Genomic DNA, 24000 nt, shown 5'->3' on the forward strand with positions numbered 1-24000 from the left:
TGCCAACTTTTCTGAACTCCATCCCAGCCTCAAACGCAAAATCATGAAAAAAGTTTTTGAGAAAGAGGGGTTAACTTACCAATCAAAAAAGAGGGGAGGGTTACACGGTTACACCCCTTTCTCATATTCAATTGTGAGGGCCTTTTCCATGACGGTCTCTAATAGAATAGCAGAGATTGGGGTGAGGGTTAGGTTCACACAGCGAGACTGTAATCGTATCTGTAATTCTATGGATCTATGCATGATCTCCTCAATGGGGCAGTATGAGGAGCTTGGAAAAATCCTAATTGTTGATATTTTGAACGTCATAGTGAGGGCATGGGGGGTTTGCAGAGTTCATAGAGGCATGGCTGATCTTGGTGTGTGAGAAGTGTGTAGACAGGTCAGTGATGAGTATGGCAGCTGCCAAATTAACCAATCCAGTTAGGGTGGATTTGGTTTGATGGAACTACTCCATTTCTGCCAATTCGATTCGTTCTACCTCACGCCTGAGGATTGTTGCAGGGGTAGGCAGCCTGGAGATTTTGGCTTAACCAAATTATCCAAATCTACCCAGTCAAAAAATGGAAATGGGTCAAAAACAGGAACCGAAGAACATGTAGGATACGAAGAGACTAAGCGGGAATGTCACAATCACAATCTGATTTAAAGCCCAATCAAGCCCTGTAATGGACAGGACAAGCAAATGTTGCTTCATCAAAAACTCCAGCGGGGTTTGGGCAATAATAATAAACTGATTTCAAATTCAGTCAAGCTGTGCCAGGGGCAGGACAGGAAATTTCACTACGTTAAAACCCAAACTCCCAAAGGCCCCAATTCCAGAGGGGGTTGGCATAATCACAATCTGATTTAAAACCTGGTCAAAGCCAAGCCAAGGGACACGACAAGAAATTTTACTACATTATACCCCAACTTTGGAGGGCGCAACCGTGCATAAGTGGGCTAGTCGCCAAGTTTCCAAAGACTCAAGAGGCACATTGATACGACAAAGCTACAGATGAAGTGTGCATTGCTTCCATATGCTCAAACCAAGATATAACATAAAGGGTCTACTGCTGCCCATGCTTAGCCACTTACTGCAAGCACTCAGCATCCAACTGGACTGAATAAAAATGTTGGCATCAGTCTCTGATAAACATGGAAAGTTCTCCATCCAACAGTCTTTCTGGGCCACCAAAGATGCTTTTCTGTTTTGAACAAAGGAAAGCATTTGCTTAATTAAGCATCAATGGCACACTAATGACATCTTTGATCAAAATGATGATTCCAGTAAAGTCATATGCACCAACACCCTGAAATGTAAGAGCATAAAATTGCCAGAAATCTCAGAACATCATACCTTATTGCCATAAGAGCATAAAATTGCCAGAAATCTCAGAACATCATACCTTATTGCCATTTTCCAGAGACAATTAGAAAACACAGACTAGGCCACTGCTGTTGGACAAGGGTGGAATGCTGTGCCACAGACGTTCCACCGTCGCTTCCTTCCATGAGGGAACATGCACCGAGGAACCTCTGTCCACTCCCTGCTCAAGATATCATAAGTAACTACACGATTCACCTGCGCTAACCTTAATGACAGCATGAGTAAACCTTTGTTACCCAAGCAAGCCATCCTAACGTGCTTCCCATATAAATCCAAGCACCACAAATTTGGCATTCTGTCAACCTCCTTCCACAAGAGCGTCATCTTCTGCAGCTCCCATATGCATACACATGTGGCTGCATTATTAGTTAGCAACCCCACAAGCATGATTCGGCCCCTGCATTCTGCAATAGCATGGTCCTTCAGATATGGTGGGGATGGTATGGCAAACTGCTTCCAAACCCCAGTAACCATATCGTAGGATACAATCCCTTCAGGTTCAGCACACATGAAATATAGAGTATCATCAATTGAGATGGATTGCGATTGAAAGTTCAGAGACAGGGGAAGCTTGAAGTTTGGGGGCATGCTTCCTGGATGGGTCCAAGTGTTCTTGACGGAATCATAGACATCGCATTGACCATCATATCCTACCCAGAGGATTTTGTACCCCTTGTCAGTTGAACACCCATTAAGAGTCATCCCCACAGCCATACAAGACCCGGACCTGACAGACCTAGCTGGCAACTCTTTGAATGACTGAGTCAAAGGATTGCACACATAGAAGTTCATGCGCCCGATATCAAGAAAACAGACAAGACCACCCACTGAAGCAACAGGGAAGATGATTATCTTTGCCAGTAATGCAGGAATTGATGGATGATGCCATTTCTTCTGATGCCATTTCTTCTCAGATGGGTCATACAAAGCTCCACTGTTGGCACATTCATGCTCATGAGTAATGGTGTAGAACCAGGTATGGCCTTGAGGAGTTTCAGCACAAAGTTGAGAGAAACTATTAGAAGACAGCAAGGAGTTCCATTTCCGGCAAACAGAACGGAACCGGAAGAACGCGGCAATAGGGAGTCTGGCAATTACAGCTTCAAAAAGGTCCTCTGGGAATTCTTTCCAGATATGCTCCTCCATTTTGGCAGTATCAGACAATTTTTCAAGGCTACACTCTCTTCTAGACTTCTTCTTTGGTGGAAGCTTGCAATTTTCCACCATATTGAAACTGCTCAACTTTTCTCCGCTCATTATAAGACTAAAATAACCATCACCAATGGAGCTGTTGTTGAGATTGAGGAAACAGCACCTGTGAAGAGACAACATTTAACAAAAAAGAACTGTTACAAACCAATTTCCTTGAATACAAAGCATTAGACACAATTCAAAGGAAGAAAATACATCAAAGAAATGAAAATATAGGCCAATAACATTAAAGTAAATTATATGTTCTCCGACTTTGATTCGTTAAGCTGAAACAAACAAGAAGAACAACCCCATGAAATCATAAAAACTATAAAATGATACCACCAGTTGATGCAAATGTCAATAATTCTCACTATACTAACAAGAAGCCATATACTGCTTTTTCTTTATATCAATTTACCAGAAATGAAGGATCGACGTAGTCGACCCCATTAGTTCATCTTGTTGTTCAGAGAAGGAACTACCTTGTTGTTCCCAATCCGTTGTTTCCAACTAAATAAAGCCACTTAAAGTCTCCAAACAGTTATAGAAGAAAGACTAGTCTAAACAGAAGCCAGTTAACATGAAACTGATATCCCAATCATAATCGAAGCCTAGCAGAGACTAGTTATGAACAGAATTGCAGAATATGGTAACATAACCAAAGTATAGTAACTTAAAGCAGAATAATCAAAATAGTCCAGCAGTCCAATTAAGCGAATGAGGTGTCTATTTTATTAATAGAATAGGCCTAAAGAATTTGAAGTAATTTCCCAACCCCCTCCCACCCCCAAAAGAAAAATAAAAAATAAAAACCCTGAAGAAAAAAAAAGAGTAATATTTGAAGAAATTCTGACAGGACATGGACGTATGGATTATGGTTCCCAAGATGTATGCACTGAAACTTTTACAGAATAGGATGTCAGAAACTTAGATTTCAGGTTTGAACCAAAACAGAGCAGCAATCAGAGAGGGACTATAAAAAGAAAACAACCAGAAAATTGAAGGAAAAAAAGGATGGATGGATAGAAGGCTTAGACAACCAAGCAATCTATTAAATCAAAGTAGCAGAAGTTCTGGGAAAAAGAAAAACTGAAAGCTACATTTAATAAATATATTTACCTGAACGGTTGGCCATATCGATGTACAAAGACTATCACTACAACTCCTAGCATGACTAGAAAGACTCTAACCTAACTAGTCAAAACTAGCAAAATGATTGAGCAATAAAGGCTTAATAGAACTCCTGTTATAACTAAGAGTCTAGGACTCCAAATCCAATAAATAATAAAGTGAATCTTGTTTCCTTAACTCCTACCCTTATTTTTCATTCAGGTGGCCTGCCATAATAGGAACCCCTTGGACCAAAATATATAGAACTCAATCCAAAGTTTATTTCCACTTAAATAAGCCCACTTCAAAAATATATCTGCATAATATTAAAGAGAAATAAATCTTTTTGCATCAAATTCAACAGTTATTTGGCAACTTGAATTGCTCCCTAAGCCTAAAGATCAACAAAAGCAACACAAGTGGTGAACGACCAACCAAAAGTGTCGGAGACCTTCCAAGTTTTCCAAAATCAGCTCTGTCAAGGAATGGTTAGACCAGTAAGTTTATTTAGAACATGATATGCAAAACATCAGTACATGGTTTGACAAGTACTGTACCATGACAGAGTTGGATGTTGTTCCACAATATGTCAAAGGAATAAACTTCAGAATTGCAAGTTCTGGATGTAAATGCTGAGAGTCTCAAGCATGAAACACAAAGCCAGGGATGGAAAGAAGATAGGCTGGACAATGTGCATCAATGGGGTTGTAAAGCTATACGATCACATAAGGAGGGCTGGTTAGCAGAAAAGGGGAAACTACAACAATAACAGAATTGCATGGCGGAAGAGGGGCAGAGAGAAGAGTCACACAAGCACGGGGGAAACAATTGCACAATTTGATGGGGCATATAGTGGAATACTAGAGTAAAATCAAAGAACATGGAATTTAGGAGGGCTATCAGTTTCTCTCTTTTGGCTTATCTAGAGTTGTGCTCTAAAACGAAATTTGGCAGTGGATTCTTGTTTTGGATTTCTAGGTTGAGCTTGCATTTTATATCAACCATTGTGGCTATAAATATAATGTAAATGCTTAATTGAGCCCAAAATTGAATGAATAACAATTTGTTTTTTAGCACTGATGAATTTTGAGTTGGCTATTCTATTCCCCATCCCCTTGTATCCCCAAGTCTTCCAATTTGAATTAAATCATCCCCAACCCCAATTCTTTTTCTCCTAATCCTCTAAACCACCAAATTTTGGCATCCCCTCCATCTTTGGGCATCATTCCCAAACCCTAAAATCTCCTAGACCAAACCAGCCATCAGAAGAGCCCCTTATTTGGATAGAATCTTCCCTGCACCCATCAGAAAGTTTCAATCCAATTAGCACTCCTTTGGCCCTTTCTGGCCGTAAACCTTAGATTTCTCTATTTTCTTCTTTCTGAAAACCCGGAAATCTAACCCCAGTTTAGTGCAATTCAATTCCTGTACACTTCCACCATTAAAACTCAATGTAACATTCACTAATAGTGTCTCGTACATCAACATATCTTTAGTTATTGAAACCTAGGTCCTAACTAACCCTAACAGTAATTTGACCTAAAACCTCATCCTTGACCTAGCCAAACCTACCTGTTCATATAAGATTCTGGTTATTGGCTTCTAGTCGGATTCCTTCCTGTCTAGAACCACTTAACTCCTCCTAGGCTTTAATCTTAACCAGTGCATCTCAAGTTTCTTGTTAAAGAGTAGATATGGATGTGTGATTCAAAGATTACAGTTGGATTCCTTAATGCTGGAAGTGCTACAGCATAGGAATGTAAGAAGAATACAATTAGAAAACACCATATCTACAAAATGTTCCTTCTCTAGAAATGGTGAACACATGGTAATAATAAACCCACAAACTCTTTTCACTAAACTGATATCTACAAAATGTTCCAACTCCGGACATGGTGAACACCCAGTAATATGATACAGACCTTATTTATGTATGCTAGCTATATGAAAGTTCTTCATATGCTAGAAGGCATCTTTCTTACTCATTGCTGAAGTTCATCATACCTTCCTTACTTTAGTAGCTTTTCATAAAGTTATTTGCAAGAACAAATGTTGGCTTACTAACTCACCACAACTTCCTATCCTTTTAGTAGCTATACTTAAAAGTTTTTCTACAAGAACAGATGTTGACCTTTTTACACGTTCAACAGAGGGCAAATATGGAGAACACCATAAGAGCAAGAATGTGATTGCTCCACAATCTCATAGCAATAACGAATAAACGTCTGTTTTGCTTGGGATTCCCCCATGGGGGAGGGATGATTTTCATCCGTGACATCAAAATATTTATCAAACAAAGCCAAGTTACAAAAGCAGCGGTAGGAAGAAAGAACAGGCAGCACAAACACACATATTTCCACTCAGACAAGCTCAGCAGAACTACGACATTGCATCCAGAAGACAAGTAAGAGAATGCCACCAATGCCGTCATCAACTCACAGAGCAATTCATCTCGAAATAAGGAGGCAGAGAGGAGAAAGAGAAGAAAATTCCCATCCAAAATACCAATAGTGAAATATTTGTCGAAACCAGATTCAAAAAAAAAAAAAAAATGTAATCTGCGAAAGAGGAAGATAGAAGTAATAAGAAAAGAGCAACAGCACATAAATCTAAATAAATAAGAGGGGACTAAGACAAGACGAAGCAACCAATTAAGAAACATGAAAACGAAAACGAAAACGTAACTTGAAGTCTAGGAAAACAATTCACTACCAGCTGCAACAAGCAAATATTAAAAATCCTAACGATCTAAAGAACAGTGCAGAAGAGAAAAGATAAACAAAAAATTTATATGACATTAAAAGCAGAATGCAGTGAGAAAAAGACCTATCGTTAAGTCAAGAATGCGAGATAAACTTTCTCCATAAGAAAAGAACAGAAGATTACAATAAGAGAATCACCTATAACAGAATATTAGAGATCAATCTAGAATAGAAGACAACAACAATTAAACTACCAAAAATGCAAGATACACAAGAGTGTGTCAGAGATAACACCTCTGCAGCTGTAGTTGCTGATGTAGTTGAATTAGTGGTTCAGGTAGGGCTGGAAGGAGGTGATGATGGTGGCGGTGACGACGAAGATTATAAGGAAGTGGAGAACCATGGAGTTCACAGAGCTCCTGAACCTCTCCGATGAGCTGCCGCAGCATGGCAGAACCCCCCATGCCCCGCCTGCCCTTCCTCCTCTTCTCCAATCCTTCAACTTTTTTCTTTCTTCTCTACTATAATCTCTGCTCTCTCCCTCCCCTCTCCTCTCTCTCTCTCTCTCTCTCTTTCTTTTTGCATTACTCATAATTTCATTCCCCCACTCACCTTTTACCACGTCAGCAACACCTCTGCAATAATTGCACAATTGGCCACTTTTTACTTTGGACATACTATAGATTATATTTACCAAGTTACCCCTTCTCTCCAAAATTTTCCCAAAATTAAAAGGGACATCCCTTAATTAGTTGAATACTGCAATATAAAGAAATTTTGGTTCAAGGACGGATTGGGTCGTGGTCGGAGCAAGGTACCGTGTGTGGGCGATATGGATTTATCGTGGTGTCGCTGGCGGCGACACGAAACCCCCAGCGACATGATTGTTACACTTTATTGGTGATATATGCCAAGAAATCGGTGATATATCTCAACGGTCGACTGTTCACGCGAAAGTAATTCCGGTTGGGGTTTTTTCCTCTTTTTCTGTTAACTAAAACTTCCAAACCTTGCTCCCATCCTTGGAAGGCGATCCCCCTTCATCATCTTCCCTGTCTCCCGTGATCTAGTCCATCTTCTCCATCTCAATTGCAGCATTTCATTTCTTCTCCAACTTTTCCGTCTTGCGTTTCCTGGCTATGGAATTGTGAGAAGCATGGCCATTAACTAAATGTTAGTCAAATAAATCTCAAAATTAATGGAATATTTTTTAAGTTTTCACGGTTGTCAATTTCATAGTAAAGTAAATGTGAAAGTCAAGCCTTGTAGTGAAACTTATTATGTTGCAAAGTTACATTTTGATATTAGTAAATGGAGGAAATGTGAGGCCTTTCTCGATTTTTTCCTGTGCAACCAGTGGAATAATACTCACCCAAAGTCGGGTGACATGTCGTCTGTGTTGCCCGTGTCGCCAAGCACCGACATGGCGACACCACGCAACATGTCGGAGAACCGGTCGATTTTCGGAGACAAGGTCGATTTTCCAGTAACCGATGGATGTGCTGCTAGCATAGTGAAATATTACTTTCTAGTCCCAAAATATTGAGAAAAAAATTTAAAGATAAAGATGATAGGCATAAATGTCATCTTTAATAATTAATCAATGGTTATATTTCGGAGAAAAAAAGTAAAATCTAATTAAAAATTAATTCATAATCCTTAAATCTCTCCCCATTTATTCTCTATTTTTATTCATATTTATTATCTCCTCTCTCTCTTTTTTCTTTACATATGATTTAAGGAAAATTTGAAGAATTAAAGGCAAGGAGTTTATTTATAAATCTTCCTCCACAATCACTTATTCTCTTACTCTTTCTCCGTTTTTTTTTCTTTTTATTTTTATTTTTTTATATGGTCTTTCTTTCTAGATTATCTTTTATTATTTTTTATTTGATTTTTATATTATGAATTGAATATTTAGAATTTGGGGGCGGGGGACACAAAGGAAAAAAAAGAGGGGGGAAGGGCCCAAAACAAGCGGGCAAAGAGGTTTAGCCCCGTCGAGGGGCCGCAGACGAGATCACCACGGGGTTGTCGAGTTTGAATCGGTTCTGCCCCCCTAAAGTAACTAATTACCATGATTCCTTCTGTTTACATCTAGCCTTCTACTCTTGAAATCATTTTTTTCTCTCTTTCCCTTTAATGTTGATTTAGTAAGATTTTTTAAATAAAAATATATTAATTATAACTAAAAAAGTATTTTATAAGATGTTTATTTATTATATATACTTATAATTTTTTTTTTTGAATAATTTACTTATATTTTTGTAAGGGTAAAAATGTCATTATTAATTATTATCTATATTTTAATATGTGAAGGCCATGTCTAAACATTATAATATAATTAAAATGTGGGATCTTTACCCTCTAGCCCTCTTTTTTTTTTTTTTTTGGAATGAGGTTCATCCGGGCCAGCTTGTGCGCACCACCACGACTACATCCTCAAGGCTCTTTTCTACTATCAAAATAAAAAACCTCAACTCTCTAAGTTTTTTTTTTTCTTTTTTTTTTTTTTTCTCTTTTTTTAATTATCATTTCTATCACAAGGGGTGGTAGTCTAGTAAACCTAAGCTCACTCCCATGTTGTTTGATAACCCCATCTTTTGAGTTTGAATCCCCTCTATTTCTTTGTTTCTCATATTGGACAGTTGTGTACTTTTTGACCTGAACAAGGGCCACTACTGATTTCTGTAGGCTATATTAAGCCTTCGGCGGGGTTATGTTGATGGGACCACTACTTGTGCGGATAGTTTACAAGACTCATGCTTGCATGGGTCAAACTCGCAAGTTTGAACAATACATATTACGCGAGATCAACCCTAATGCATCCCCTATTTTTTCCAAAAAAAAAAAAAATAATTATTATAAAATAGTTATCATTTCTTTTCCACAAAACTCTCCTATCAAATTTTGAGATGATGAGATAAAGGCAATCCCTCAATCAAAAAAATCTAAAAGAAACTTATACTTATTATTGATAATGGAATTGTGAGATCCCCTAAATTTCTGACTTGACAATTCGGTACCTCATGTCTGCATACCCAAAGTTTAGGAAGAGATCAACTTTGGACTATCCGAGTTGAACCTGAAGGTCTGGGGATCAAACCCATGGATTTGGATAATCGTGATGAAGGCCCAACCACCTTGTTTGACTTCATCAGAAGAGAGAAAATTACTTCCGAAGGCATTAAAGTGAGATTTTGGTACGCCCATAAAGTTATGAAAGAGGACTTAAAGTCTCAAGTAAAATATACCATTGAGTATGAAATTTTGTAAGGTAGCTACGCTCCAAAGACCATCTCGATCGACCCTCGCATGAGAAAAATATGGGGGCGATCATATAGGTTATCTGACCTGTCCCTACCCAAAAAGGGTAAAATGGTTTTTTTACCTTTCAAAATGCCCTTTAACCCTCAGTTTCATTTACCAACATTTTTATTAGATCTTTTTGAAGAAAAAAACTCATGGGAGAGGAGAGAGAAGAGAGGAATAAGTTTTGGGAAGAGGGTTTGGTCATTTTGACAATGTCAAATCGCGATTTGAAGGTTTGATCACGTAAGGAGGTAAGTTTGCTTCACCTCACCTAATTTTGGCCAAATTTCTTTGATGGATACTTTGTTTAAATATGATGTTGGAGGGCCCAGGTTGAGGGGTAAGTTTTTTCGACTCTGTAAAAAGATTTGCACGGCTGTTATGCATGTCTATGTTGAACCTCGTGCAAAACCGAGCACTTTCGACTAAGTTGACTTGGTGAGCTGCCTGCCGAGTTAACCAGGTCGATTGGGGCTGAGTTGGCACACATTGTCGAACTAGAATCAATACATGTTTAACCCACATTTGATTTGTGTTCAAATTGAATCCGAATATGAATCTTATTTAGCCTGTTTATTTGATAGGTTAATTGAGTCTTGAGCATTTGTTAATTTTGTGAATTTATGGGACTTTACACATGAGTTCTCGATTAACAGATGAAGATAACATTTCACATATTATGTTATTGCATTGTGTATTTCACTATAGGGAAATGAAGGGACTTTGCTTGTGTTCAAGGGCGGAACCAAGATTTAACATGAGGGGCGGATAATGAGAGCCTGGATCATCTCCCCCTTAAGGAAGCATTAATATTTTTCACTACACATTTGTATGGTCCATGTGGGACCCACTAAATATCACACTTTTGAATTACATTATCATGTTTAATGGCCTTCAATAATAAAAATATACGTAATCATTAATAATGGCCATTTTACCCTTACAAATATATAAATAAATTATTTAAGAAAAAAAAAATTAAAACATAATTATAGCTAATAAATTAATACCTTATAAAAAAATTTAGCGTTTTAATTAATTAATTTATTTAAAAAATATTACAAAATCAATATTAAAAGAAGAAAAAAAACGAAAAAGAAAGACGATTTTAGTAGTAGAAGGCTAAATGTAAGCAACTTGGTTCACTTAAGTAAGGTTCCGGTATCGAATCCTTGTGGATGCAAAAAATCTCCCGCTGGGAGACTCACCCACCACAGCCAGGTGTGCGACGCCGGTTGAACTACTTGTTTATAAACTGGGGTTGGCAAAAAAAAAAAAAAGGCTAAATGTAAAGCACATCGAGTATAAATTCAAATAAAGAAAAAAAAAAAAAAAAAAAAAAAAGAAAGAAAGAAAGAAAGAGAGACCATATAAATTCAAATAAAGAAATAAAAAAAATAAAAAAAGTAAGAGAATAACTGACGGTGAAGAAAATTTATGAATAATTTCTTTACTTTTAATTTTTTCAAATTTTTCCTAAACCACGTTTAAAGAGAGAAGAGATAATAAATAAGAATAAAAAAAAAAAAAAAAGGGAGAGATTTTAGAGATTATAAATTAATTTTTCATTAGATTTTACATTTTATTCTTCAAAATAGGAGTCATGTAACCATTGTGTAATTAGCTGATCATCTTTACCATTAAATTTGTTTTTAAATATCTTAAGGGGCTAGAAAATGATATTTCACATGTAAGAATAAAAAAAGCTTAGATAAAATAGATAAAGTAACTGAACTTTTTAAAATAGTGGGGGTGGGGGGGCATAGGCCTTCGACCCCAACGTAGCCCCGCGTTCAGCGAGATCCTCAATCGTTGCATCAGGATTTTGACAGAAATTTCAATTCTAAAAATCAATGGTTGAGATTTAAACTTCGGTCAAAATCTCGACCAGATTTCAATCCCACAATCCGTTGACCGGTCCACCACATTAACAAAAGCAAAGTGCGAAACGTAACGGGTTAGCCTCGTGCCAGTACTTTCTCAATAGGATTTAAATGTAAATAAAAAAAAAATTAATCGAAAAAAACCCATTGTCTCTCCGAGCATTTTTCATTTTCCCCTTTCTTCCCTTTTTCTCTTTAATTACCATTTCTTTTCCAGAAAAAGGTTTCCTATCAAAATCGAGATGATGAGGTTAAATCAATCAATCAATCAAAAAAATAGCCTGGGTCCCGCCCTAAACCGTGTCACTCTTTTCAGCCTCGAGATTTGAAACGCTTGGCAAGTGAGGCTCTTCCTTCATCAGTTCTTCATCCAACGGTTTGATACCCTCAAAATAGCCATAAGATGCCAATCAAACGGGTAATCTTACTTACCAACGTCATCAACAAAAATCATTACCCTCATTTCCAATTAAATGGTAGCTTTTGACATCTTTGTCGGTTTCTCTGCTTTTTAAGTTTGGATCACGTGACATTGTTTTTCCTGATAAAGATCACTTGGCGTTGATACGAGGGAGGGAGGGAGGCCGGGAGGGAGGGAGCGACATTTCAAAGAAGGAAACGCCCACCGCACGGGCACGTTTGGTACGTCCCTTCTTAATTTTTTTCATTTTTCGTACGCAATATTTGAGTATACTTTATTTTCCTTCTTGACTTCCATTGCTTGAGTAGAGAGAAATTTTCTGGATCTTGAACCGATTCCCTAGCTAGGAAGGCCCAGTTAGTGGCAAGTCGAACTGTATAGTCTATTTCCACTTCTTGGCTTCTTGAAGCTTGTAATCAGAATGTCTTGGTTTTTTCTTGTCCTCCTTCTAATTAAAACTCAGTTTATCAAAAAAAAATAAAAAAATGAGAGAGAAATTTTTGTTATCTTTGTTTTGAGAGAATCAAGGTACAAGGGTGGCTAAAAAATCATATGGGCGATGAGTGATATCAACTTTTCCAAAATCGCCCATATACCGCTAAAAAATCGGCAATATATCGTCAGATTCACTATATTTAACAAAATTTTGTTAAGTTTTTAACCGATTTTCCATTCAATTTTTGCCAAAGTAATGTAAGACCTCTACAGGCTCCATGGGCACTGTCCCCACACTCTCACCAGGGTGGCTTCCCAGGACCCTCCCTTGAATTGGGACCCCGTGTCCATCAACAACAAAATGTGAAGCATGAACTATACTCAACGTAATTGTATAATGAATTGTAGACTTTAGTACTTTTCTTCATTAGTTGTGTTATCTTTGCATGTTTACATTAGTGTATATGAGTTTTCTAGACTTTCAGTTTTGCCAGAATATAGTTAGACATGTGCCAATGAGAAACTTTAAATTAAATGATATTTTAGGCCAAAATAATACTTTCAATGTGTTTATTGGCTTTAAATTAGGCTATATAACAAAATTCAAGTCAAAACGATTGTAAATACCCCCCAAAATCTGGGTTTGAATTTTCATTGACACGTTGCCAAAGTAGCTGATATGTCGACAAAATGTCACCGTGTCACTAGTGTCGATAGTCAACAACATGCGACATTTTCCCAACATGTCAAATCTTGGGGAGAACAATGTGTTCTCTTACCATTTTCTCAACTAAGCAAGAAAAATATTTAAATATTGACAAAATAAATCAAGGAAAGCCTCGAGTCGATTTTATGTGAGTTTGAAAAGTATTAATAGAAAAAAAGGATCAAGAGAACACATTCTTATTCCCTAATGGGATGGTGATCCGGATTTATTTTTGTGACCTTCTCCAGTATTCTACTCAACTTTAATATTTTTGAAGTCAATGAAAAGACATCTAAATCCCCAAATTACTATTTTCAAACTCTCGAAAAAAATCACTCATTCAAAAATAGATGAAGACCCTGTTTGCAATGGAACCGAAGGAGGTTGATGTAAAAAGATTCTAGAAACAATGATGCTAGAATGGGGTGATTTTAGTGGAAGGAAGGATTAGGGAAGATAGTGGTGGGGGTTTAAGCCTTTTAAGGTTAAGGGTTTAATGATTAAGGTTTGTCAAAACCAAGAGAAATGCTGTGCGTAATCATTCCTTCTTCTTCTAGGGAACAAGGAGAAGGTGCGGTGGACCGGTGGTGTGGTTGGACCAAGGTAAAAGGGGTTATCTTCGATGACTAATTATGATTATGATCATAATCATGATTTTGGGAAACGGAATCCCCTCCTCTACATTATTATTGTCTTTTTTTTCTTTTCTGGTAGAAGAATCCTCTATGGTATCATATACTGCAATTTGAATCTGGTGTAGGTTTTAAACTACTCACTGGGCTGGGCCTATCAACAGCCAAAAGAGCAGCAGATGGGCTTTGCCTTTGAGAGTAGTCTATGAGATTTCAAGCCCACCTCACCCTTTGTCCGGTTCACCTCCCCTTTGGTGGAGCACATACTGTAATGCTTTTTTTACCATACAATGTGGGTGAACATGTGGGTGAACTTATGTAGAATCTAGTGGAGGTCTCACATCTAAATCATTTTATCAATACTCAGATGTGGGACTCATACTTATTGTGTAGTGAAAAAATATTTGGAGAGCATGTGTATCCTTTGAGTTGATTAAAACTCTCCCCGGCAAAAGAAAAGGGGAAAAAATCCAAACTCTCCATTACCCATTTATAGAATCAAGATCCTCTTCGCTTAGGCAGGACGGTTGCTCATCCACCCACCCCTTTGGATGGGTGACACATGATTTGCTTGTGGTACATGAGTAGCCTAATCCAAAGCGCGGGGACGGGGAATGTCATGCTCGGGTGAATGGATCTCAACTCCTTATTTATTTTTGAGTTGGGTTTTTTTTTTTTTTTTTTTTTTTCTCTTCTGGGGGGTTGGGGGGATAGAGTTTGATAAGGCTACAATTGGGCTAGGCCAGGCTTTTGCAATCCAAAGTGCAGCTCTATATATTATTTTTATTTTTTTTTTTTTGGTAGTAAAGATTTTCATTCATAGCTGGGAGAAAACCCAGAGAAAAAAACAACACCTCATGCAACCATGGGGAGGAGAGTGGCCACTCAGTCTGAGATAACATGGTGAGAGCCTTCCTTGCTAAGAGAGTGGGCAGCTCTAAATATTATAATCTAAGCTCATTCCCGCCTTGACCCTAATTTAAAGCCAATAATTATTGTCCCTGACCCTAAGCCCTATAGAGCCAACCCAAGCCCATTGCCACCCTGATTGGCCATATTCTTGGCCCTGGCCCTAATTGGCCATTTACTTGGTTGTGGCCCTAATTGGCCTTATAGCCCTATCATTTTCCTTAATTCTAATTCATTGAGATCAAGCATAAATGACAAAATTAGGGTTAGGGTTTGTGCCAAAAATCAAGGACCAGTTGGGACAGACCATAGGGCCGAAGAGTAATATCAAGTCTACCCTCAAGGCCAAAATCTTGAGCCCAAACCCTATTCGGGGTTAGGACCGTCAAGACCAAACTTGCATCCTTAGGGTTTCATTAGAAACAAACCTTTAATATTCCCATTTCACATGTGAAATAAGGGAAGAAAATCTACCAGTAATGTAAGATTTTCCATGGTGTGTCAAGACTTCTACCCAAAAATACAGAACAATCATCTTTTGGTAACAAAAGAAAATTCATTTAAGATATCTAACTCACATTCCCAGTGCAAAATTTTCTGGTATCTACTTTGAAGCGAAAATTAACATTAAATAAGTGATACATGCTCCAGCAGATAGCAGCTGGGAGGATAGACCTGTTGGAAGCACTAAAATGAAGAGAGCCATGGCAACTGTGATGACTGTAGGACCTGCAACTTGGGTTCCATGCTTAAATCCATTTGATTTAGAGTTCTCACTTGCCGTAGCCGCTGAATTATTAGAAGTTACTGCAATTCAACACACAAAGATTATCATTCAGGAATCAGGATTTCACACCGCATGGATCATTAAGTAGATGCAATAAAAACAGGAGCTGAAGCTCAAACCTGCTGACGAAGGATTTGTAAAGATTGCAGCATCTGGAGAATTGGCTGATAAATTTAAAAGCTCTGTCCAAACAAAAGTAATTAGTCTTGGTCAATAGATAACGATATCAGTTAGAACATATAACCCACAGAGTTAGTTAATATTAATCAGTCAAAGGGGTAGCAGTTCTACCCTGAAATGGATAAATCAGAAATGTGGAAATTCATATACTGTTATGTATTATTGCTTGATTCAACTTTTTCTATGAAGTACTTAACATTTGGTATTAGAGCCCGATCACCGAACTCAAAAAAGAAAGAAATTAAGAGTGTGGATGCATAATTACTTGGGCATTCACTGAGACTAGCATTAGCCAACTTGCAAGCCTTGGGTAACTGAAGCAACTTGGCTTCTTGAAGCCCTAACTGCTTAATGGAAGGCAGGCCATCATGGTTTTGTTGAATTACATAACAAAGGCAAACAGGATGGTGGCTCTTGATGTCGGTCACTGCGCTGCAACACTGTTCAGTGGGAGAAGAAGTCTTCCCAGTGGCGTAGTCAAGGCATGGTGTCACCTTTGAGATCTCGCTGCTACACTCTTGCTCCACAGAAGCTGAGCTAATGGGTGAAATTTGGAAAACTGAGAAGATCAAAATGAAGCTGAGGAGAAGGGTCATCTTCATCGTCTTAGATTGATGAAGATCTTGCTGAACTGTTACTGCTAGTCTACTAATAGTACAAATCTGATCAGTTATATCAGAAAGAGAAACATTTAATAGAGTAGTTGGATGTTGGGCTCCAAACAGAAATTTAAGTGCACAGGTGGGTGGGTGTGGGCAGGTGTTTGCCATAAATGAAGAAGGATAGTTGGACATGGAAGATTCCTTCTTTCCTGATTTCCCACATGGGATGTAGGAATTAGGATGCTGGGCCTGCGCAGGAAAAATGGACAATAGGAGTGCAACCAGCACGCAAGATGGGTGGTTTGGTCATTTTCAACCCTGTATATGTGTATGCATGAGATTGTGCTATCGTATGAGATAAATTCAATTGATATGGATTACAGTAGAATATCTAGTTCGTAGCTTTAGTAAATGACCGGTAAGATGATAAGGTGATGGAACTTGATGAAAAGAAGATCCTCAAAGTGACTGTTTTAGGTACTTTGATGCATTTTCGGAGTCTTTTGCAATTGACGTATTCTTTTAAAGCTCAAAGACACTTTTTAGGACTATCAATCGGTTAATTATGATGTACGGTACAAGGTGTTGGGCTGTTAAAAAACATCCCATAGATAAACTCAATATAGTAGAAATAAAAATACTAAGAAGAATGAATGACAAAACTAAGAAGGATAAAATAAGAAATGATCATATTAGAACGGGTTTGGATGTAACTTTGATAAGTGATAAGCTACGAGAAAGTTGTTCGAGATGGCACAACCACGTTCAAATGAGTCCTGTAAATAGTCATGTACGGTAAATTGATTTACTCCAGATTGAAGCTTTTAGACGTGCTAGGGGTAGTAGACTGAAGATAACTTACAAGAGAATTGATGAGAAAAAATATACATACCTTAAGTCTTGTATATAATATGATCCTAAACAAACTAATTAAAAGATAAGAATCTATGCAACTCCATTTAGCTGAAACAATGTTTTTTTCTTCTTGTTTTTGATACCACACCAAATGCCATGACAACCTTGTAAAAGTGCTGGTAGAACAGACTAGAACTCATACGTAAAAGCATTTGATTAGGGGTAGGATCCCAAGGTATTATTTAAAGCCCCTTAACGAACTCTGGCTGGTACAGATTTTAGTGAGATAATCCAACCAATATTAATCGTTATTTTTGCAGAAGGAACTTCTCCCAAATCTACACCGATTTATCCATCACTTTGGTTTTAAAGGGCTCTTTCATATTCTTCCCAGATATTTCTCTGTTCTTAGAGGGGGTCCTGCAAGCGAAGATTTCTTCTACTGGCAGATCTTCTACTGATGTTGTTGGCTAGTTATGGCCTTTGTTTTGGGCCTTTAACCCTGTTTATGAAGACGATTATGGGCACGAATTACACACCATTTCAAGGAGAAATCTAGACATTTTATTATTGCAACCAAGTATCAGAAACACAAGAACGCAAGGTCCAAACTGGCATTCATATTTACAAAAACGAAGTGATTCCATAAATGACCAACCCTATAATTTAATTAAAAAAAGAAAAAGAAGAAGAAGAAGAAGAAGTATTCTGGCAGAGCAAGCTTTTGCTAAAGCTCTTTCGTGCTTCGAGTTTTAAGGCCTAGCCTTGATATCAAATTCTGTTGTAAGCACTTCGCCGTATTCTCCCTTGGGGTCATCATCTTCAAGGTAGTCAGCTCTGGCATTGAGTGTCAACATTTGGCAAATCAACCAGAATAATGAAGCATCAAGGGCCAAAAAGGCAGCACCACCAAAAAGACCTGTCTTGGCTGTGGGACATGTATAATCGAGGTTGTGATGAACATTGAGAGCACGGTGAAGGCCTTCAGTGATGGTTGCCCACATCATCAACGCCTCCGCAAGCACAGACACAGACCTGATTTCACACAAAAATACAGAAAGGAATGAATGCAATTTATTTATCAATCACAAGTTATTACACCAAGTACTCTGTCCATAACAGAACATAAGGTCAACTGCAAATAAAATCACTTACACTGCAACTATGAAGAACACAACCATGGTAGTGCTCCGGAACAACGCAGCTTTTGGAACAGAGACTCCTTTGTAGGGGTAAAAGATGGAGAAAAGACCAAAACAAGCTGACAAAAACAGAGCTACAACAGATAAACTCCCCAAAGCAACAGTTGGATCAGAGGGGTACTTGCAAATAACAACACCTTTTCCAGTAATTGGCGTTCCTAGTGCTGGCTGAAAAAACCCATAAAAAGAAAAGATAAACAAATCAAACATGGTTGAACCTAAGTATCTTTTCTAAATTGATTCAACCACAAAAAAAAAACAAAAAACAAAAAAAAAAAAAAATAGACTAAAATCTATGGAACTAGATGCAAAATATGAGTTTTATATATAAAAATTTTTATTTCAATCCTCTTCTTATATAGGGAAGTACACTGAAGATATATTTGAACTCCTAACAAATACAATTTCAGCCAATGTGTTTCTAAAAGAAAAGGGTTCAAGACATGGAGAGTAAACATTATGAGCATGGATGTGCTCTTCTATACATGAAGTGAAGAAATTATTTTATACACAGCCATGTGTACACCATGGAATCTATGGATTTACACCAAGATGCACACCACGGCATCTCAAGTGGAGCTGAAAGTTTGTGAAGATGAAGGAGCACTTCCATGGATCTGGCCAAATTCATTCTAGAATCTATATAGAGATGAACCAGGATCAATTTGAGTGGTCTGGTTTCAGTAGGATATCTCGAAGATTGTTACTTTATGGTTTATCTTGTAAATAGAAATTTATTTTAGTAGACAGTTTGGTGTTTCTGTTAAGAGATTGGGTTACTTTCCCTTAAGTCAAATTTTCCATCGACAGAATACATTTCAATTGTTAAGTCAAGATATGAGTCTTTTATTTCCCATTTCAAAGAGATAGCCCTTACCAGATTTATGATATACCAACTTAATGGTAATTTCTAGATAAGGATAGCCCACACAGTAATTCTAATTCCATTTGTATCAACTGAGTTAAAGTTCACCAATAGTCCCTTCAGAAGATTGTTGCTCCATTCATACACTAATTTACCTGTCATAAGTCCTGGTGCATCCATATGAAAACCCAATTAAGTTTGCAACTCGGGTTCCACATTAGCCCAATGTCCTACTCAGCCAAAATGGAGTTGGGCAAGTATGAAAGAAAGAACTGAAAATCATGAACCACCAATACTCAATACTTGAACAACTGGGAGGAAGCATGCAAATATATGGGAAGGTTTCTCAAAGAACTTGGATACAGATTTTGACATGGCCCAACCTAGATCACTTTCTTAAAACATGCAACCGCTGGGGTAAATAGACTTGCAGCCCATAGATTTTATGGTATAGCCGTTCTGCCATTAAGGAAATCAAATATGACACAGAAATCATAGCAAAAATAGGACAAGTGTTTCTGGAAATGCTTGATTGCATCACACAGTCTGAGACACAAGCACTTAAGGTTTGAAACCAGATAACATAGTTTCAACTATATGCTGTCTTTTCTTTCACAGTATGTAGCCAATACATAGAGGAAATTTTTTTCTTTTTTTACTTTTGTTGGGGGGAGTCAGTAGTCTAGACATTCACAAGAGTTGGTTGACCATAAAATATTTGAGAAATATCCTCCATATCATCAATAAAGTTAGTGGCCTACTCTGCAACTTCAACGAAAAATTAAAATCATAACCTGTACAAACAACTGAGTGCCATTAAACTTGTTGCCATGTGCAAACCAGGGTCACACAGTCCATAACTGAATGCAAGATACCAGTGAATGTCATAACTCTTTATCAAATATAGGTCCAATACAAATACCACAAGAACAGTAAGATAAAGATCAGATGTAATACATTGATTTTAAAATAATTAAAAACAGCAAGCAGCCATTGAGATATGGTAATTCCACCATTGTCTTTTTGCCTAGAATTTTATACTTGTCACTGTTGAGATAATTAAGATGGAAAATACTCCAAAATGTATAAATTATCCTTAAAAGAAGGGCGGACCCAGTGCGAAAGGCTTCCACAAAAGCAGAGTTCTATGCATTTAGTTGTTGTATTTTGAACATGAAACTCTTACACAAACAATGTTCTAAAGACACACATGGGCACACCCCTTGTTGTTGACACAGGAATGAAAGAAAAATAAAGTTATATAGGTCTAACATATAATAGAATGAACAAAATATAGTAAATAAAGCAGGTTCTACCAGGGATATTTGAAAGAAAAACCAGTACATACATATTAAAATTACAACTAGTATACCTTCTTATTTTCAGCAACTACTCCAAATATGAAGGCCAGAATTCCAAATGCCATCACAGTAAGAGATATATGAGCAGTCTGAAAAGCCATTTCTTCTGCAAAACTAGCACAATCGCTGAAAATCAGGAACACATGGGGGATGGCAATTAATGAGAAAAGTAAAGCAGAAAAATCCAATATCCAGTAAATGAATGATTGTTATATCTTATACACACACATATTAAATCAGAATTGGGAAAAATCAAACAGAAATACAACAAAGGAAATGGTTGGATCACATACAGGTGGGCTAGTTCAAGGGATCTTATTTAATGTCAGAGGAAAAATCTTTAGGGTCGTTCATATGAACACATTGGGTACATATATAGAGTCACCAAACGACCCTCAGGCACTCTTCTCTGCCATATAAATTGATTACACCCAGAATAAAAGTACTATAATCACAATAAAAAAATACAAGCCCATCAGATAATGGCAGAGAGAATAGATTAGAAGACCTTACTTGTGAATTGTATTTTCTTCCATTCGAATCAACTATTTGCTTAAAGCTTACCAGATCATATGTAGTGTTGAAATTTGGGTCTAGTTTTGACAAATTATACAAACTGAATATACATGTTATTTCTACCGAGTCGTAAAATTAGGAAAATTGATTATAGATGGTATTAACCAACGAACAAACAAAATAAGGATTTGTACAAGCATCAAGTAATATGGAGAAGAGAAATTAGGAAGGAATAAAGTGAGGAGGAGGGAACCCGTAGACATACTCGTAAAAAATCCAGACCGATATATGCAAGCCCAAAATCACGGCAGAGAGAATAGATTAGAAGGCCTTAGTGTTGTATTTTCTTCCATTCAGATCAACTATTTGATTCAAGCTCACCAGATCATATGTGGTTGAAATTTCCGTCTAGTTATAAGAAATTATACAAATTGAATATACCCATTTCCCTGCCGAGTCTTAAAGAAATGAAAATTGATTATAGATGAAATTAACCCACGAACAAACAAAATAAGGTGCTGTACACGACTCAATTAACATAGAGAAGAGAAACTTTGAAGGGATAAGTGAGGAAGAGGTGGGAACCCATAAACATACACGATGCAAGCCTGAAAAATACAAAGGATGAACCTAAGCATCACTGACAGAGATATACGAAGTGTTGGGAATGTCATAAAACAAGACAAACCCTACATAGATACTCAGAAGACTAGAATTATTCAAGAGATAAGGAACAAAACAAAAAAAAGCAGGAGAATTTCCGAGTCAATCAACTAAACTACAAACAATTCGAATTCAAATGGAAAAATGAACCATAAAAACGAAAGAGAAGAACCTGAGAATGTAAGAATCTAATCTCTAACAGATAGAGTGAATAAGAGAGGTTGAAATCTGTACCTGACTCCCTGGAAGAGAGGAATGAAACACAAGGAGCAGAGCTTCTGAAGGAAGAGTTGAAGAAGCAAGAGAACAGATCAGTGATCAGCAATTACAAGGGCAGCGTGGAAGGGAATACTTCTTATATATAAAAAGACACGAAAGTAAACAATACAATACAACCCAAGCTGAGCTGGCAAAGAATCCCGTAACTGGATGCGCGAGTCAGGGATTCAGATTCCAATACGGATAGAATAACACTAAACCCTTATTACAGGATTAAGATTTAATCCAATGGATCCAACGACTTATTTTTATTTGATTCTATTTCTAAGGCCAGGATTAATCTTAACTTTTTAATTCATTTTTTTTCTTCTTAATGCATGTATTTGGTGTGGGTAGTTAGTTATCTGATGTAATTTCATCTAATTTATATAAGAAAAATACAATTTCAGTACATTTAAGGAATATACTTATTCGTAAAATCTTCTTCTCTTATTAATAATGACTCAGGATCACTTCTCTATCACGCTTTTAAATCACACGTAACAGTGTGGCTCACAGTTCATCTGTAAATTTGAATCAAGGAATTCGGATCATCTCCCCGTCGGAGGAGCACAGAGTGCTCCGCTTCCTGACCACAAAAACTAGTGAGTCTCACTGGTAAAAAAGTTTTTTTATTTTTTTTATTTTTTCTAAAAAGTGTTTTTCACCGTGGGCCCCACAGGCTTTTGTGGTCAGGAAGCGTCGGGTCACAGATTCGGACTCAAAAATAAGTGGCCCATACAGTGGGTTTAAAAGCGTCAGGAGAACATATTATTGCCCCTTTACGGAAAGTTGCAAAACTCTTAATTAATTACAATGATTGCCCTATTATTCATTTTTTAAAAATTTTAGTGGATTTATAAATGCAGAAGTTGACTATAAAATGTGAATTGAATTATTTATATTCAGTCTCTTTCTTTATCTGTAAAATGGATTTATCACACCTTTAAATTGACAAAATTTTTATAGTTTTTTCCTTTCTTATAAAGTCGCACTTTTTTTGGTCTTTTTTCTAATTAACTAGGAACTGATTTGTTTTGTCGTTTCTAACAGATTTTCTTACACTACTTGCTTAAGAAATCTTTATGTGATTAATTATTTATAAATTATTCATGGGTTGTCCTTATTATGAAGAAAAAATCCGTAATATCTTTTAGGAAGATTTTACCATTTTTAAAGCTTGGTTGAGTATGTTTTTTCAACTCTTTTATGTTACATATTTTTCAGATAGAAGTTTATTTTAATATAATATAAACAAATTTATCCCAGTTGTTTAGAGTTGACCATGTGAATCTAATGAAGTAGATAGGAATACCTAGTCAACGACAGAGCTGTTCTAGTAGTAAAACCAACACTTTTTAGTGAAGAGATCGTGGGTTCGATTCTTGTTATTAATATCCCTATTCTCCGACTTAATAAAGGCCATTTGTATAAAATCAAAAAAAAAAAAAAAAAAAAAAAAATACCCATAAGAAGAAGAAAAAAATGCACCATAGGAGAGGGGGTAAGGTACCAGTTTGTAGAAAAAAATATTTTGTTGTGCATAAATGTCAAATAACTAGTTGAAATTTAAAAAGTTCAAAATAACTTTTTAATTTCTTTGTTTTATCAACCAGTTATTTAGCATATATGTGCTGAAGAGAAAGAAGTTTTTCTTAAGTTATGGAGAAAGGGATTTTAGAGGTGGAAAGAAAGATAGCATGAAATAGGAGATGCGAATTGAGAGATGGAAGATGCATAGCTTCACAAGCCTCTTTCATTTGCTTTCATCTTACGTAGTTTCTTTCATTTTCCACCTTTCATATCATTTTCCATCTCTTGGAATTAAATTCTTCTGTTTCTAGCAAGGTTCAACATCTCCTTAAATACATAGTAATGACAGTTCACCTCATCACTTTAAGGAAGTTTCATGGCTGTATTGAAGGTAAACGACACATTCCATAAAAGCTTTCTGTTATCTCACCATTTTTAACAAAACCAGCTAAGACAGGTAATTCGATTGCAGTTGGCCATGACTAATTCAACAGCTTTTATTACA

General features: G+C 36.9%; 3 protein-coding genes across 5 annotated transcripts; all 3 read right to left on the reverse strand.

Annotated features, from left to right (window-relative positions):
• Positions 1 to 35: 35 nt before the first annotated feature.
• LOC149006314 (F-box only protein 6-like) lies at positions 36 to 6921 on the reverse strand. 2 transcript variants are annotated; one of them, XM_089166530.1, is made up of 3 exons: positions 6670 to 6921; positions 1389 to 2684; positions 36 to 1187 (listed from the first exon to the last, which is right to left on the reverse strand). In XM_089166530.1, exons 1-2 carry the CDS (start codon positions 6837 to 6839, stop codon positions 1427 to 1429), a joined length of 1428 nt encoding a protein of 475 aa, XP_089022656.1. In that variant the 5' UTR covers positions 6840 to 6921; the 3' UTR covers positions 36 to 1187; positions 1389 to 1426. The 2 variants fall into 2 exon arrangements, with proteins under 2 accessions (XP_089022656.1, XP_089022657.1); XM_089166531.1 differs by lacking the exon at positions 36 to 1187 and adding an exon at positions 1215 to 1339.
• Positions 6922 to 15059: 8138 nt separating this feature from the next.
• Positions 15060 to 16272, reverse strand: LOC149006315 (non-specific lipid transfer protein GPI-anchored 1-like). The gene is made up of 3 exons (XM_089166453.1): positions 15906 to 16272; positions 15580 to 15642; positions 15060 to 15480 (listed from the first exon to the last, which is right to left on the reverse strand). Exons 1-3 carry the CDS (start codon positions 16240 to 16242, stop codon positions 15278 to 15280), a joined length of 603 nt encoding a protein of 200 aa, XP_089022579.1. The 5' UTR covers positions 16243 to 16272; the 3' UTR covers positions 15060 to 15277.
• Positions 16273 to 17638: 1366 nt separating this feature from the next.
• On the reverse strand, positions 17639 to 22030 carry LOC149006316 (uncharacterized). 2 transcript variants are annotated; one of them, XM_089167315.1, is made up of 4 exons: positions 21939 to 22030; positions 20537 to 20631; positions 18253 to 18467; positions 17639 to 18132 (listed from the first exon to the last, which is right to left on the reverse strand). In XM_089167315.1, exons 2-4 carry the CDS (start codon positions 20624 to 20626, stop codon positions 17850 to 17852), a joined length of 588 nt encoding a protein of 195 aa, XP_089023441.1. In that variant the 5' UTR covers positions 20627 to 20631; positions 21939 to 22030; the 3' UTR covers positions 17639 to 17849. The 2 variants fall into 2 exon arrangements, with proteins under 2 accessions (XP_089023441.1, XP_089023442.1); XM_089167316.1 differs by having other exon boundaries at positions 20537 to 20639.
• Between the last annotated feature and the right edge of the window lie 1970 nt (positions 22031 to 24000).

The sequence above is a fragment of the Hakea prostrata genome, chromosome 8, assembly GCF_041222555.1.
Source record: "Hakea prostrata isolate BN-2017 chromosome 8, UWA_Hpros_2, whole genome shotgun sequence".
Taxonomy (NCBI): Eukaryota; Viridiplantae; Streptophyta; class Magnoliopsida; order Proteales; family Proteaceae; genus Hakea; species Hakea prostrata.

Bases quoted from the DNA above. Each gene is read 5' to 3' on its own strand.
- LOC149006315 (XM_089166453.1), bottom strand. From the start codon at position 16,242: ATGAAGATGACCCTTCTCCTCAGCTTCATTTTGATCTTCTCAGTTTTC. The intron at 15,643-15,905 runs GTAATTATGCAT...TTGTTTGGACAG, and splicing joins TAGTCTCAGTGAATGCCCAA to AGCTTTTAAATTTATCAGCC. The intron at 15,481-15,579 runs GTTTGAGCTTCA...GTTGAATTGCAG, and splicing joins TACAAATCCTTCGTCAGCAG to TAACTTCTAATAATTCAGCG.
- LOC149006314 (XM_089166530.1), bottom strand. From the start codon at position 6,839: ATGGGGGGTTCTGCCATGCTGCGGCAGCTCATCGGAGAGGTTCAGGAG. The intron at 2,685-6,669 runs GTGTTATCTCTG...GTCTCTTCACAG, and splicing joins CAGCAACTACAGCTGCAGAG to GTGCTGTTTCCTCAATCTCA.
- LOC149006316 (XM_089167315.1), bottom strand. From the start codon at position 20,626: ATGGCTTTTCAGACTGCTCATATATCTCTTACTGTGATGGCATTTGGA. The intron at 18,468-20,536 runs GTATACTAGTTG...GGGTTTTTTCAG, and splicing joins TAGTTGCTGAAAATAAGAAG to CCAGCACTAGGAACGCCAAT. The intron at 18,133-18,252 runs GTAAGTGATTTT...GTGTGAAATCAG, and splicing joins GTGTTCTTCATAGTTGCAGT to GTCTGTGTCTGTGCTTGCGG.